The following is a 13,518-nucleotide window of genomic DNA, read 5'->3' as shown; positions in this document are numbered from 1 at the left end:
ATCTTGCTCCTGCGCACTCCTTTTGCTATCTCGCTCTCTTCTTGCGCTCTCCTCTCGCGCTCTCTCACCTCTTGCCGCTCTCTCCTCTTGCGCTCTCTCCTCTTGCTATTGCGCTGTCTCCTCTTGCTATTGCGCTCTCTCTCCTCTTGCTATTGCGCTCCCTCTCCTCTTGCTATTGCGCTCTCTCTCCTCTTGCTATCGCGCTCTCTCTCTCCTCTTGCTATCGCGCTCTCTCTCTCCTCTTGCTATCGCGCTCTCTCTCTCCTCTTGCTATCGCGCGCTCTCTCTCTTGCTATCGCGCTCTCTCTCCTCTTGCTATCGCGCTCTCTCTCCTCTTGCTATCGCGCTCTCTCTCCTCTTGCTATCGCGCTCTCTCTCCTCTTGCTTTCGCGCTCTCTCTCTCCTCTTGCTATCATGCTATCTTTCCTCTTGTTATCACGGTCTCTCTTGCTATCGCGCGCTTTCTCTTGCTATCGCACGCTATCTCTCCTCTCGCTATCGCGCTCTCTCTCCTCTCACGTACTCTTCTCACTCTGCTCTCGCTCTCTCTCCTCTCACATACTCTTCTCACTCTCCTCTCGTGCTCTTTCTCCTCTCGCTCTCTCTACCTCTCTGTGATTTTGTCTGATTGTAATGCTGTAACTGGGCAGAGGCAGTGTCAGGATTAGACCAATCTGCTGTCTGTGCCTGGGGCGAGAGCTACCTAGGGCCAAGGGGAACACACACTCACACCTCCAGGCTGTGGAGATGACATCTACCTTTAGAAAGGAACATTCAGGCCCTGCTTCAGATCTCACCTACAGTAGCAGGATGTAAGGGTGACAGTGAAATTGTTTTATGCAAGTTTGGACCAATGAGACTCTCTCTCACACCACCTCTCACTCACTATAGACGGAATGTTCTGTTGAGAAGCAATTTTGTCTGTGCGTGTGTAGTGCATGTGTGTGTCTTTGGCATGGCTGTCCCTGTTTTATTGGTTATGATACTGGCTCTAATAGTGTGGTATCAGTCACAGATGACAGTGATGAACAACACCTCCACCTGAGGACTGCTTCTCCTTGGAGATTGACAGCTGCTCCACATTAATATTGCTGTCTGACGAACACACACAAACACACACCATGTAGTGTGTCCTCAAAGAGGACATATTCAATGGCAAACATAGACAATGTTGTCTGACTTGAATCCAGGAAAAGCACACTCATCAAACGGCAATACAATTCTTGAACCAATATGTTGTATTCCAATGTTCAGTCTATACACTGGCTTTTTTTAGTTACATATGCAGATCTCAAGAATATGGCCCAAGAAGAGTGTAAACATCATTAACTCACACACGCACACACACACACACCATTCACACACACAGTGGCTCTTACAGATTAGAGATGATAAACAAACATGCATGATTAATCCTCTGCTCACACTCAACTTTTCACACAACTGCCCTGAGTAATTACTGTTGTGTTTTGTTAGTGTAATTACCCTGTCTGGCCAGACATCACACAGTCTGCCCTGAGTAATTACCCTGCCTGGCCAGACATCACACCGTCTGCCCTGAGTAATTACTGTTGTGTTTTGTTAGTGTAATTACCCTGTCTGGCCAGACATCACACAGTCTGCCCTGAGTAATTACTGTTGTGTTTTGTTAGTGTAATTACCCTGCCTGGCCAGACATCACACAGTCTGCCCTGAGTAATTACTATTGTGTTTTGTTAGTGTAATTACCCTGTCTGGCCAGACATCACACAGTCTGCCCTGAGTAATTACCCTGCCTGGCCAGACATCACACCGTCTGCCCTGAGTAATTACTGTTGTGTTTTGTTAGTGTAATTACCCTGTCTGGCCAGACATCACACAGTCTGCCCTGAGTAATTAATGTTGTGTTTTGTTAGTGTACTTACCCTGTCTGGCCAGACATCACACAGTCTGTCCTGAGTAATTACTGTTGTGTTTTGTTAGTGTAATTACCCTGCCTGGCCAGACATCACACAGTCTGCCCTGAGTAATTACCCTGCCTGGCCAGACATAACACCGTCTGCCCTGAGTAATTACTGTTGTGTTTTGTTAGTGTAATTACCCTGCCTGGCCAGACATCACACAGTCTGCCCTGAGTAATTACTGTTGTGTTTTGTTAGTGTAATTACCCTGTCTGGCCAGACATCACACAGTCTGCCCTGAGTAATTACTGTTGTGTTTTGTTAGTGTAATTACCCTGCCTGGCCAGACATCACACAGGTTGCCGCAGGTTTACTGTTTCAGTCTTTTCTCTCCCTCTATCACTATACTGTAAACATTTTAGATATGAAGACATCAATATGTGTAAGACGAATTGTAGGTGTACAGCATAGGAGAACCCGTTATAAGTTTGAACATTTCTTAGGACTATAATAACCCTCCTGTCTTCCGAGCCACAGGTGGAGGCCATCCTGGTGAACATCTTCGGGGGCATCGTCAACTGTGCCATCATTGCCAACGGCATCACCAAGGCTTGCCGTGAGCTGGAGCTCAAAGTTCCCCTGGTTGTCAGGCTGGAAGGTGGGTACTGTACAGGTGGTGCTACACCCACAGCTCTACACCCCTACCTACCATCAGTTTGACTAGTCTTTACACTCCCGGCCCACAGCTCTACACCCCTACCTACCATCAGTTTGACTAGTCTTTACACTCCCGGCCCACAGCTCTACACCCCTACCTACCATCAGTTTGACTAGTCTTTACACTCCCGGCCCACAGCTCTACACCCCTACCTACCATCAGTTTGACTAGTCTTTACACTCCCGGCCCACAGCTCTACACCCCTACCTATCATCAGTTTGACTAGTCTTTACACTCCCGGCCCACAGCTCTACACCCCTACCTACCATCAGTTTGACTAGTCTTTACACTCCCGGCCCACAGCTCTACACCCCTACCTACCATCAGTTTGACTAGTCTTTACACTCCCGGCCCACAGCTCTACACCCCTACCTACCATCAGTTTGACTAGTCTTTACACTCCCGGCCCACAGCTCTACACCCCTACCTACCATCAGTTTGACTAGTCTTTACACTCCCGTCCCACAGCTCTACACCCCTACCTACCATCAGTTTGACTAGTCTTTACACTCCCGGCCCACAGCTCTACACCCCTACCTACCATCAGTTTGACTAGTCTTTACACTCCCGGCCCACAGCTCTACACCCCTACCTACCATCAGTTTGACTAGTCTTTACACTCCCGGCCCACAGCTCTACACCCCTACCTACCATCAGTTTGACTAGTCTTTACACTCCCGGCCCACAGCTCTACACCCCTACCTACCATCAGTTTGACTAGTCTTTACACTCCCGGCCCACAGCTCTACACCCCTACCTACCATCAGTTTGACTAGTCTTTACACTCCCGTCCCACAGCTCTACACCCCTACCTACCATCAGTTTGACTAGTCTTTACACTCCCGTCCCACAGCTCTACACCCCTACCTACCATCAGTTTGACTAGTCTTTACACTCCCGGCCCACAGCTCTACACCCCTACCTACCATCAGTTTGACTAGTCTTTACACTCCCGGCCCACAGCTCTACACCCCTACCTACCATCAGTTTGACTAGTCTTTACACTCCCGGCCCACAGCTCTACACCCCTACCTACCATCAGTTTGACTAGTCTTTACACTCCCGTCCCACAGCTCTACACCCCTACCTACCATCAGTTTGACTAGTCTTTACACTCCCGGCCCACAGCTCTACACCCCTACCTACCATCAGTTTGACTAGTCTTTACACTCCCGGCCCACAGCTCTACACCCCTACCTACCATCAGTTTGACTAGTCTTTACACTCCCGGCCCACAGCTCTACACCCCTACCTACCATCAGTTTGACTAGTCTTTACACTCCCGGCCCACAGCTCTACACCCCTACCTACCATCAGTTTGACTAGTCTTTACACTCCCGGCCCACAGCTCTACACCCCTACCTACCATCAGTTTGACTAGTCTTTACACTCCCGGCCCACAGCTCTACACCCCTACCTACCATCAGTTTGACTAGTCTTTACACTCCCGTCCCACAGCTCTACACCCCTACCTACCATCAGTTTGACTAGTCTTTACACTCCCGGCCCACAGCTCTACACCCCTACCTACCATCAGTTTGACTAGTCTTTACACTCCCGGCCCACAGCTCTACACCCCTACCTACCATCAGTTTGACTAGTCTTTACACTCCCGGCCCACAGCTCTACACCCCTACCTACCATCAGTTTGACTAGTCTTTACACTCCCGGCCCACAGCTCTACACCCCTACCTACCATCAGTTTGACTAGTCTTTACACTCCCGGCCCACAGCTCTACACCCCTACCTACCATCAGTTTGACTAGTCTTTACACTCCCGGCCCACAGCTCTACACCCCTACCTACCATCAGTTTGACTAGTCTTTACACTCCCAGACGCTAGTGTCCCACCTCGACAACAGCCAGTGAAATTGCAGGGCGCCAAATTCAACACAACAGAAATCTCATAATTAAAATTCCTCAAACATACAAGTATTATCCACCATTTTAAAGATAAACTTCTTGTAAATACAACCACAGTGTCCGATTTCAAAACCTTCTTTTTGTTTGCGCGATTTGTCCAGTAACCCGAATGCAGAAGGCGCGTGCACTAATTCCAGACAATAAAAGTTATTAGAAACGTGCCAAACAATGTTTAAAATCAAACCTCCGGTTATTTTTGTCATAAATAATCAATCAAAAGCTTTGTCAATAGGAAAGGAGAAACAAGAAAGGCTCGTTCACAATCAGACGCATGGCTGATGAATGGAAATTTCCACTGGCCACTGATTGAAAGTGCTGCATCTCCCTCATTTTTCAGAGTAAAAAGAAAGTAAAAGTTCAATATGTGCTATGTAAGAAAACTAACGTTTCAGTTCCTTGCTCGGAACATGAGAACATATAAAATCTGGTGGTTCCTTTTAACATGAGTCTTCAATATTCCCAGGTAAGAAGTTTTAGGTTGTAGTTATTATAGGAATTATAGGACTATTTCCCTCTATAGCATTTGTATTTCATTAACCTTTGACTACTGGATGTTCTTATAGGTACTTTAGTATTGCCAGTGTAACAGTATAGCTTCCGTCCCTCTCCTTGCTCCTCCCTGGGCTCGAACCAGCAACACAACGACATCAGCCACCATCGAAGCAGCGTTACCCATGCAGAGCAAGGGGAACAACTACTAGAAGGTTCAAATCGAGTGACCTTTGAAACTCTATTACCGTGTGCTAACTAGCTAGCCATTCCACTTCGGTTACACCAGCCTCATCTCGGGAGTTGATAGGCTTGAAGTCATAAACAGCGCAATGCTTGACACAACAAAGAGCTGCTGGCAAAACTCAAAGAAAGCGCTGTTTGAATGAATGTTTACGCGCCTGCTTCTGCCTACCACCGCTCAGTCAGACACTTAGATACTTGTATGCTCAGTCAGATTATATGCAACGCAGGACACGCTAGATAATATCTAGTAATATCAGCAACCATGTGTAGTTAACTAGTGATTATGATTGATTGTTTTTTATAAGATAAGTTTAATGCTAGCTAGCAACTTGCCTTGGCTTACTGCATTCGCGTAACAGGCAGTCAGTCACCTTGTGGAGTGCAACGAGAGAGAGGCAGGTCATAATGGGTTGGACTAGTTAACTGTAAGGTTGCAAGATTGGATCCCCTGAGCTGACAAAGTGAAAATCTGTTGTTCTGCCCCTGAACGAGGCAGTTAACCCACCGTTCCTAGGCCGTCATTGAAAATAATGTGTTCTTAACTGACTTGCCTACTAGTTAAATAAAGGTATAAAAAATATATATATATATATTTTTTTTACATTTAAATCGGCGCCCAAAAATACCCTAATTAATCAGCCTTTCTGATTAATCGGTCGACCTGTAATATATATATATATGTATATCTTTATTTAACAAATTCTTATTTACAATGAGGGCCTACCAAAAGGCACTCCTGCGGGGATGGGGGCTGGGATTAAAAACAAACATTTTAAATTAAAATCTATGACAAAACACACATGACAAGAGAGACAACACTACATAAAGAGAGACCTAAGACGACAACATAGCATGACAGCAACACATGAAACACAGCATGGTAGCAACACATAACGTTCCAGTTGTTAGCTGCATCAAACTGAAAAGACGAGCGACCCAGGGATGTGTGTGGTTTGGGGACCTTTAATAGACTGTGACTGGCAGAGCTGGTGTTGTATGTGGAGGATGAGGGCTGCCGTAGGAATCTCAGATAGGAGGAAGTGAGGCCTAAGAGGGTTTTATAAATAAGAATCAACTAGTGGGTCTTGCGTCGGGTCTACAGAGACCTCCTTTACAGAGGAGTATAGAGTGCAGTGATGTGTCCTATAAGGAGCATTGGTGGCAAATAAAACCCAGATAAACACTTCCTGTTGTTGGACACAGGGCTGAAAGAGGCAAATGATTGTGTTCAAATCCATAGCTGGGATTGACTTCCCTGAATAGTGGTGGCAGCATGTTTAGTGTGATCGATACTGCTTTGATCACACACACGTGTTTGTGTTGACTCTGCCAATATTTTTTCATGGAAGACACACAAAAAAACATTAATTGGCGGTTTCACTTTTCACAAACATGTCACAAATTGCCTCTGGCTCTCAAATTGGGGATTGGCTCAGAAGTTCATGGTGACCATTGGGTTGAATCAGAGTCCTCGTGGCGTTTAATCCTTGATTTAGCTGTGGTCATTACGGCTGGGGCATCATAGAGCGGGATTGGTCAGAATCAATCAGCCTAGCTAGCTGCGCTGACCACAGACCCCATAATGGCAGGCTGCTCTTCAAAAGGATCAGCCCGGATTAACTCTGCCACTTTTAATTGGAAAGCCTTTTTTCTGCATCCTTTGGCCACATGGTGGTTGGCTGTGACGACAGAGTGCCACAAGATGTGGAGTTGAGAATTTTATGCCAGTGGTTGATGTTTTATTAATGGGCTGGCTTTCATTCATTGGACTTTAGTTTATTGATGGACACTGCCTGGTTGTCAGGCTCTCCAATGCAGATAGTCATGCCTGATGTAAACACACACACACATGCACGCTAAATGTAAATGAGGAACTACTGCCCCCTCTCAGAGACTCTGGCCACAGTGTGTGTGCGAATGTGCATGTGTGGCATGTGTCTTTGTGTATGCATGAGTCTGTGTGTGTGGATAAAAGTCCCTTAAACGCGCCACACGGTCTTGTGAAAAAGGGATTATATTCCCTTCAGGCCATTCCGCTGGCTGGCTGGCTGTCTGTCGAGGCCAGGCTCTCCTTAATAAAGGAGAATGTGTGGGATATAGACGTTTTCCAATGTAATTAGAATGGACTAGTGGTTCTAGAGAGAGGTCGTGCTGACAGTATCATTCTAGCTTAATCTACTGCTGACTAGCTGCAGACCACACACACACACATCACTGACAGTATCATTACAGCCTTAATAAAGCCATCAGATGCTTTGGTCGGGCCATCACTGTCCAGCCGCGGACCACACACACACACGCCACAACAGACACGCCTGTCACATGCCCATTACCACAGACGCATACATAAACTCTCACTCCCTTCTCTCACTTTCTCTCTCTCTCTCACACACACTCTTAGACACTCTAACATGTACACTTGGGGAATGAACTATACTCTTTGAGTAGTTAGAAGTGTAAAATGAGAGAAGGAGAGCAGGGGAGGTGTTCCCTCCTTCAGGTCCCAGGCTGTGGCAGTGTAGTCGCCTCAGCAGGACAGTCCTCCAGGGTACAATAGGCCCCTGCTACAGCTTAATTTACAATAATCAGAGTCTGCTATAAACTCAGGCAGGGCTGTCGGGGGCTCATGGTGCTTCTGGAGCCCGTGTAGCTCCAGCTCTGTCTCAGTGCCACTGTTTAGATCCCTCTACTACAACAGGAGGCAAGCTCCCATCCCAGAGATCCCAGTTGAAGGTACTGGACAGGGCTAGTCATTATAACGCACTCCTTGTATTGTATAAGGGAGGATGTATTGACCATGTATGTTCATTCAGTACACTGCAGTTATGTGTTGCATAGAGAGAACACAGTTCTTTATTCCACATAGTAGAAATCCATTCTATTCTGTATGATATATATATTCACCATTCTATTCTATTCTGTGTGTGTGTGTGTGTGTATGTATGTATGTATGTATGTATGTATGTATGTATGTATGTATGTATGTATGTATGTATGTATATATGTATATATATATATATATCAGCACCATTGTGAATGTCCTTCCTCCTAGTAGTATAGTATAATGTGTCTCTTGAAGGGACAGGCCTCTGCTGATGTTTTCTTTAGACCTGACTGTGAGGTCTCTGGCAGCACCTAGTGGCTGTAGGTGAAACTACAGTATCAGTATGCTGGGCTGCTGCTGTAGACAGACAGACACTGCTCCCTGCTGCTCATTCTGGAACTGCACTCTGCTCACTGACACAAGCTCTCTCCACACACCCTCCACAATCACACATGCAGAGGCACTCACACACGCTCTGTGTTTGTTGAACCCTATGTGTGGTGAGATTCTTAGAAAGTCTGTTGGTGTTAGATCTAGGAGTTGTAGTTCCAGGAATCCCGACAGAGCTAGGAACTAAGTATTTTCCTTATACAATATTTGTCTATAATCTTTTCTGTAAAAATATATTTGTATAGCAGCAGAGTGAAGGCCATATAAAGATGAATAGGAGTGTTTCTTGTCTCAGATTGGATTTGTTTATTAGCTGATAACCTCTCCACGACCTCTACAGGAATATGATCTCTGTGATTTGTCAATCCAAATGAAATTTATTTCAGTGTATTGAGCCTCTGAGTGAAAGCAGTGCCCTTTTCCATATAGATTTAGCAGAGGACAGAGAAGATGCTGTTCGGTTAGAAGATGACTTTGGATCCCCTATTTGCTGTGTGTCTGCCCAATGCCTTCCCTTCCTCTAATTAGATTACACAATTGATTGCTTTGTGCAGAACTCAAAAAATGTGTTTAGAATGAGTTATTATCTCACCGGACAAAAGCGCTGAAATATTAGGAGTTAAGTGGCGGCGGTAATATAATTCCTCGTGAAACTGCTATTGATTAGAACATCCAGGCTCCTGAGATTTCACATATCATGCAATCTTAATTACACACCAGTCAGGAGAGCCGCGCCGACGCGCACACACACACACACACACATCATAGTGATGTGGAACACCTGCGTTATGTAAATTCCCTCCTCCCTGCAGTACCATTCTCACCTGTGAAATCAGTGAATCAGTGAACAGCACATAGACAGCTGGGCTCTGTTGTTTCTGTGGGTTGTTTTTTTCTCTATGGGAGAGCAGAGACAAGTTTGTGCGTAAGCTCTCACTATCTCACTCTTTCTTCCTATCTCTTTCTCGATCTAGCTCAACCTCTCCCCCATATCTCTCTTTTTCTGCCCCACCCCTCTCTCTCTCCATCATTGCTCTCATGGTTAGTGCTGTGCTTTGAGGGAGCCAGTGTAGGCCTCATAGCTGTAGTGTCTCAGGGTGTCTCTGCATGGCTAGAGCTCCACTGGGGCATGATCAGATCAGCAGAGACCCCGCCAGCTGCCTGCCTCTCCTCTGACCTCCACTGCAGCCAATGGAACGCAGTACATTCCCTCTGCCCTTTTCAAGACCACTGGCTTTCTCAAGACACATCTGTTCTATTTCACCAATGGAAGTATGCCAGTCATCCATTTTTCCATCTCTTGGTGCACCTGTCATTGGGTTAAGTTCTCCTGTGTTCTGTGTCTTTTTAGTCAGTGGGCGTAGCGGTGTGAGATGCAGCATACAACTCTCTCCTTCTACATCATTGACCATTCACTAACTGTGTGTGTGTGTGTGTGTGTGTGTGTGTGTGTGTGTGTGTGTGTGTGTGTGTGTGTGTGTGTGTGTGTGTGTGTGTGTGTGTGTGTGTGTTATAGGGACAAATGTGCAGGAGGCCAAGAGGATCCTGTCAGAGAGTGGACTGCCCATCGTAGCCGCCAATGACCTGGATGACGCTGCCAAGAAAGCTGTGGCCGCCATTACCAGGAAGTAGAGAACCTCAGCCATCCATAGCACTGACCAGTCCTTCCCCCTCTCTGTTCTGAGCACCCTAGTCCCTCCTAACTCCACCCAAAACCAACCATGCTGGCTCCTGTTCCACTGCACAGGGGATGTACACCAATCCTTCAAATCCCAGTGCAAGAGGCGTCATTACAGTCCCTGGTTTGAATCCAGGCTGTATCACATCCGGTCGTGAATGGGAGTCCCATAGTGTGGCGCACAATTGGCCCAGCATAGTCCAGGTTTGGCCGGGGTAGGCCGTCATTGTAAATAAGAATTTATTCTTAACCGACTTGCCTAGTTAAAAACAAAAAAAGAGACAAAATATTCAGCCCATCGCTACGTTTCAACCTCCTGTGTTATCATGATTACCGTAACTGCAATATATCAGGTTGATTTATCATATAGCTTTTATCTATTTTCTGATCATAAAGTTTACACTATATTTCTGAGATTTGTTGGTATTTGGTTAGGTTTATACTATATTTCTGAGATTTCTTGGTATTTGGTTAGGTTTATTCTATATTTCTGAGATTTGTTGGTATTTGGTTAGGTTTATTCTATATTTCTGAGATTTGTTGGTATTTGGTTAGGTTTATTCTATATTTCTGAGATTTGTTGGTATTTGGTTAGGTTTATTCTATATTTCTGAGATTTGTTGGTATTTGGTTAGGTTTATTCTATATTTCTGAGATTTCTTGGTATTTGGTTAGGTTTATTCTATATTTCTGAGATTTGTTGGTATTTGGTTAGGTTTATTCTATATTTCTGAGATTTGTTGGTATTTGGTTAGGTTTATACTATATTTCTGAGATTTCTTGGTATTTTTATGTTGGTGACTCTTTAATTGTGCATTCCATTTTGATAAGCTGAGAAACTTAAATGTATTTCTCTAGCTATATGATTACCTTTTCAAAAAAGCAAGAATAACATTGTATAACATTGGTGTTATTGTTTTATTAAACCATAGTAATACAAAAGGAAAGACAAGGATTTTTCAAAGTAAATGACATGTTCCAGACTGCATTTTCAGATGCCACTGTGAAATCATTCAAAAACGTATCCCGGTATTCAGGAATGCATAGTAGTGTGTAGCTCACTTGACCCGCCTGGAGTATTAGAGAGCAGCTTTTAATGGATTATGATTTTGTGTAATTGTTTATGCGTTGTAGTAGGTGACCTCACTGTTTTGCCTTTGTTAAAATCCAGTTTATTGATGCCTTAATCAGAGGTCCTTAGTATGTGAAACCTCAACCTCACATGAGTATTACAGTATGTTTGAAACAACTCGTATGAAATGTAAAATGTTGTTGCCCTGTTAACTTTGTAATTCCATGTATGATTTTAAAGTAGGTCTACTACTTTAATCTATATAGCAGTATGTAACTTTGATAAATCATCTGTGCCTACTTGATGAGGGTAAAAACTGGTTTGTGAAGCCAACCAGCCAACACACTGTCCGTCATATGAATAATGCGGTAGAGATAGTTTAAATGAAATATTGTAATTAGATTTTTATAAACGTGAATGTATGTCATTCAGTTGAGATTGGGTCAACTGTACAGTATGAATAATTGGAGAGTTTAGTAAAGGTGACTAAGTATTGTCTGTTGATTTATTTGATGCTGTTCGTGCTAATCTGGTTTTAGTTTTGTACCGGGCCTTTAGAAAGTATTCACATCCCTTGACTCATCCCTAATCTGGTTTTAGTTTTGTACCGGGCCTTTAGAAAGTATTCACATCCCTTGACTCATCCCTAATCTGGTTTTAGTTTTGTACCGTGCCTTTAGAAAGTATTCACATCCCTTGACTCATCCCTAATCTGGTTTTAGTTTTGTACCGTGCCTTTAGAAAGTATTCACATCCCTTGACTCATCCCTAATCTGGTTTTAGTTTTGTACCGGGCCTTTAGAAAGTATTCACATCCCTTGACTCATCCCTAATCTGGTTTTAGTTTTGTACCGGGCCTTTAGAAAGTATTCACATCCCTTGACTCATCCCTAATCTGGTTCTAGTTTTGTACCGGGCCTTTAGAAAGTATTCACATCCCTTGACTCATCCCTAATCTGGTTTTAGTTTTGTACCGTGCCTTTAGAAAGTATTCACATCCCTTGACTCATCCCTAATCTGGTTTTAGTTTTGTACCGTGCCTTCAGAAAGTATTCACATCCCTTGACTCATCTCTAATCTGGTTTTAGTTTTGTACCGTGCCTTTAGAATGTATTCACATCCCTTGACTCATCCCTAATCTGGTTTTAGTTTTGTACCGTGCCTTTAGAAAGTATTCACATCCCTTGACTCATCTCTAATCTGATTTTAGTTTTGTACCGTGCCTTTAGAAAGTATTCACATCCCTTGACTCATCCCTAATCTGGTTTTAGTTTTGTACCGTGCCTTTAGAAAGTATTCACATCCCTTGACTCATCCCTAATCTGGTTTTAGTTTTGTACCGTGCCTTTAGAAAGTATTCACATCCCTTGACTCATCCCTAATCTGGTTTTAGTTTTGTACCGTGCCTTCAGAAAGTATTCACATCCCTTGACTCATCCCTAATCTGGTTCTAGTTTTGTACCGTGCCTTTAGAAAGTATTCACATCCCTTGACTCATCCCTAATCTGGTTCTAGTTTTGTACCGGGCCTTTAGAAAGTATTCACATCCCTTGACTCATCCCTAATCTGGTTCTAGTTTTGTACCGGGCCTTTAGAAAGTATTCACATCCCTTGACTCATCCCTACTCTGGTTTTAGTTTTGTACCGTGCCTTTAGAATGTATTCACATCCCTTGACTCATCCCTAATCTGGTTTTAGTTTTGTACCGTGCCTTTAGAAAGTATTCACATCCCTTGACTCATCCCTAATCTGGTTTTAGTTTTGTACCGTGCCTTTAGAAAGTATTCACATCCCTTGACTCATCCCTAATCTGGTTTTAGTTTTGTACCGTGCCTTTAGAAAGTATTCACATCCCTTGACTCATCTCTAATCTGGTTTTAGTTTTGTACCGTGCCTTTAGAAAGTATTCACATCCCTTGACTCATCCCTAATCTGGTTTTAGTTTTGTACCGTGCCTTTAGAAAGTATTCACATCCCTTGACTCATCCCTAATCTGGTTTTAGTTTTGTACCGTGCCTTTAGAAAGTATTCACATCCCTTGACTCATCCCTAATCTAATTTTAGTTTTGTACCTTGCCTTTAGAAAGTATTCACATCCCTTGACTCATCCCTAATCTGGTTTTAGTTTTGTACCGTGCCTTTAGAAAGTATTCACATCCCTTGACTCATCCCTAATCTGGTTTTAGTTTTGTACCGTGCCTTTAGAAAGTATTCACATCCCTTGACTCATCCCTAATCTGGTTTTAGTTTTGTACCGTGCCTTTAGAAAGTATTCACATCCCTTGACTCATCCCTAAT

The 13,518-nt window shown here is 44.1% G+C and overlaps 1 protein-coding gene across 2 annotated transcripts in view; it reads left to right on the top strand.

Moving 5' to 3' along the window:
- suclg2 (succinate-CoA ligase GDP-forming subunit beta) overlaps positions 1-11,715 on the top strand; it is a 126,232-nt gene extending 114,517 nt beyond the window's left edge. For both annotated transcript variants that reach the window (XM_090205985.1, XM_036950574.2), the window contains 2 exons: positions 2,418-2,538; positions 9,987-11,715. In XM_090205985.1, coding sequence (XP_090062111.1) covers positions 2,418-2,538; positions 9,987-10,102 — 237 coding nt within the window. In that variant the 3' untranslated portion in view covers positions 10,103-11,715. The remainder of the gene's footprint in view (positions 1-2,417; positions 2,539-9,986) is intronic.
- The last annotated feature ends 1,803 nt before the right edge of the window (positions 11,716-13,518 follow it).

Source organism: Oncorhynchus mykiss, chromosome 17, assembly GCF_057628025.1.
Source record: "Oncorhynchus mykiss isolate SJ-2025 chromosome 17, ASM5762802v1, whole genome shotgun sequence".
NCBI classification, from domain to species: Eukaryota; Metazoa; Chordata; class Actinopteri; order Salmoniformes; family Salmonidae; genus Oncorhynchus; species Oncorhynchus mykiss.
The sequence above is the reverse complement of the archived record's forward strand: the minus strand, read 5'-3'. Positions and strand labels throughout refer to the sequence as shown.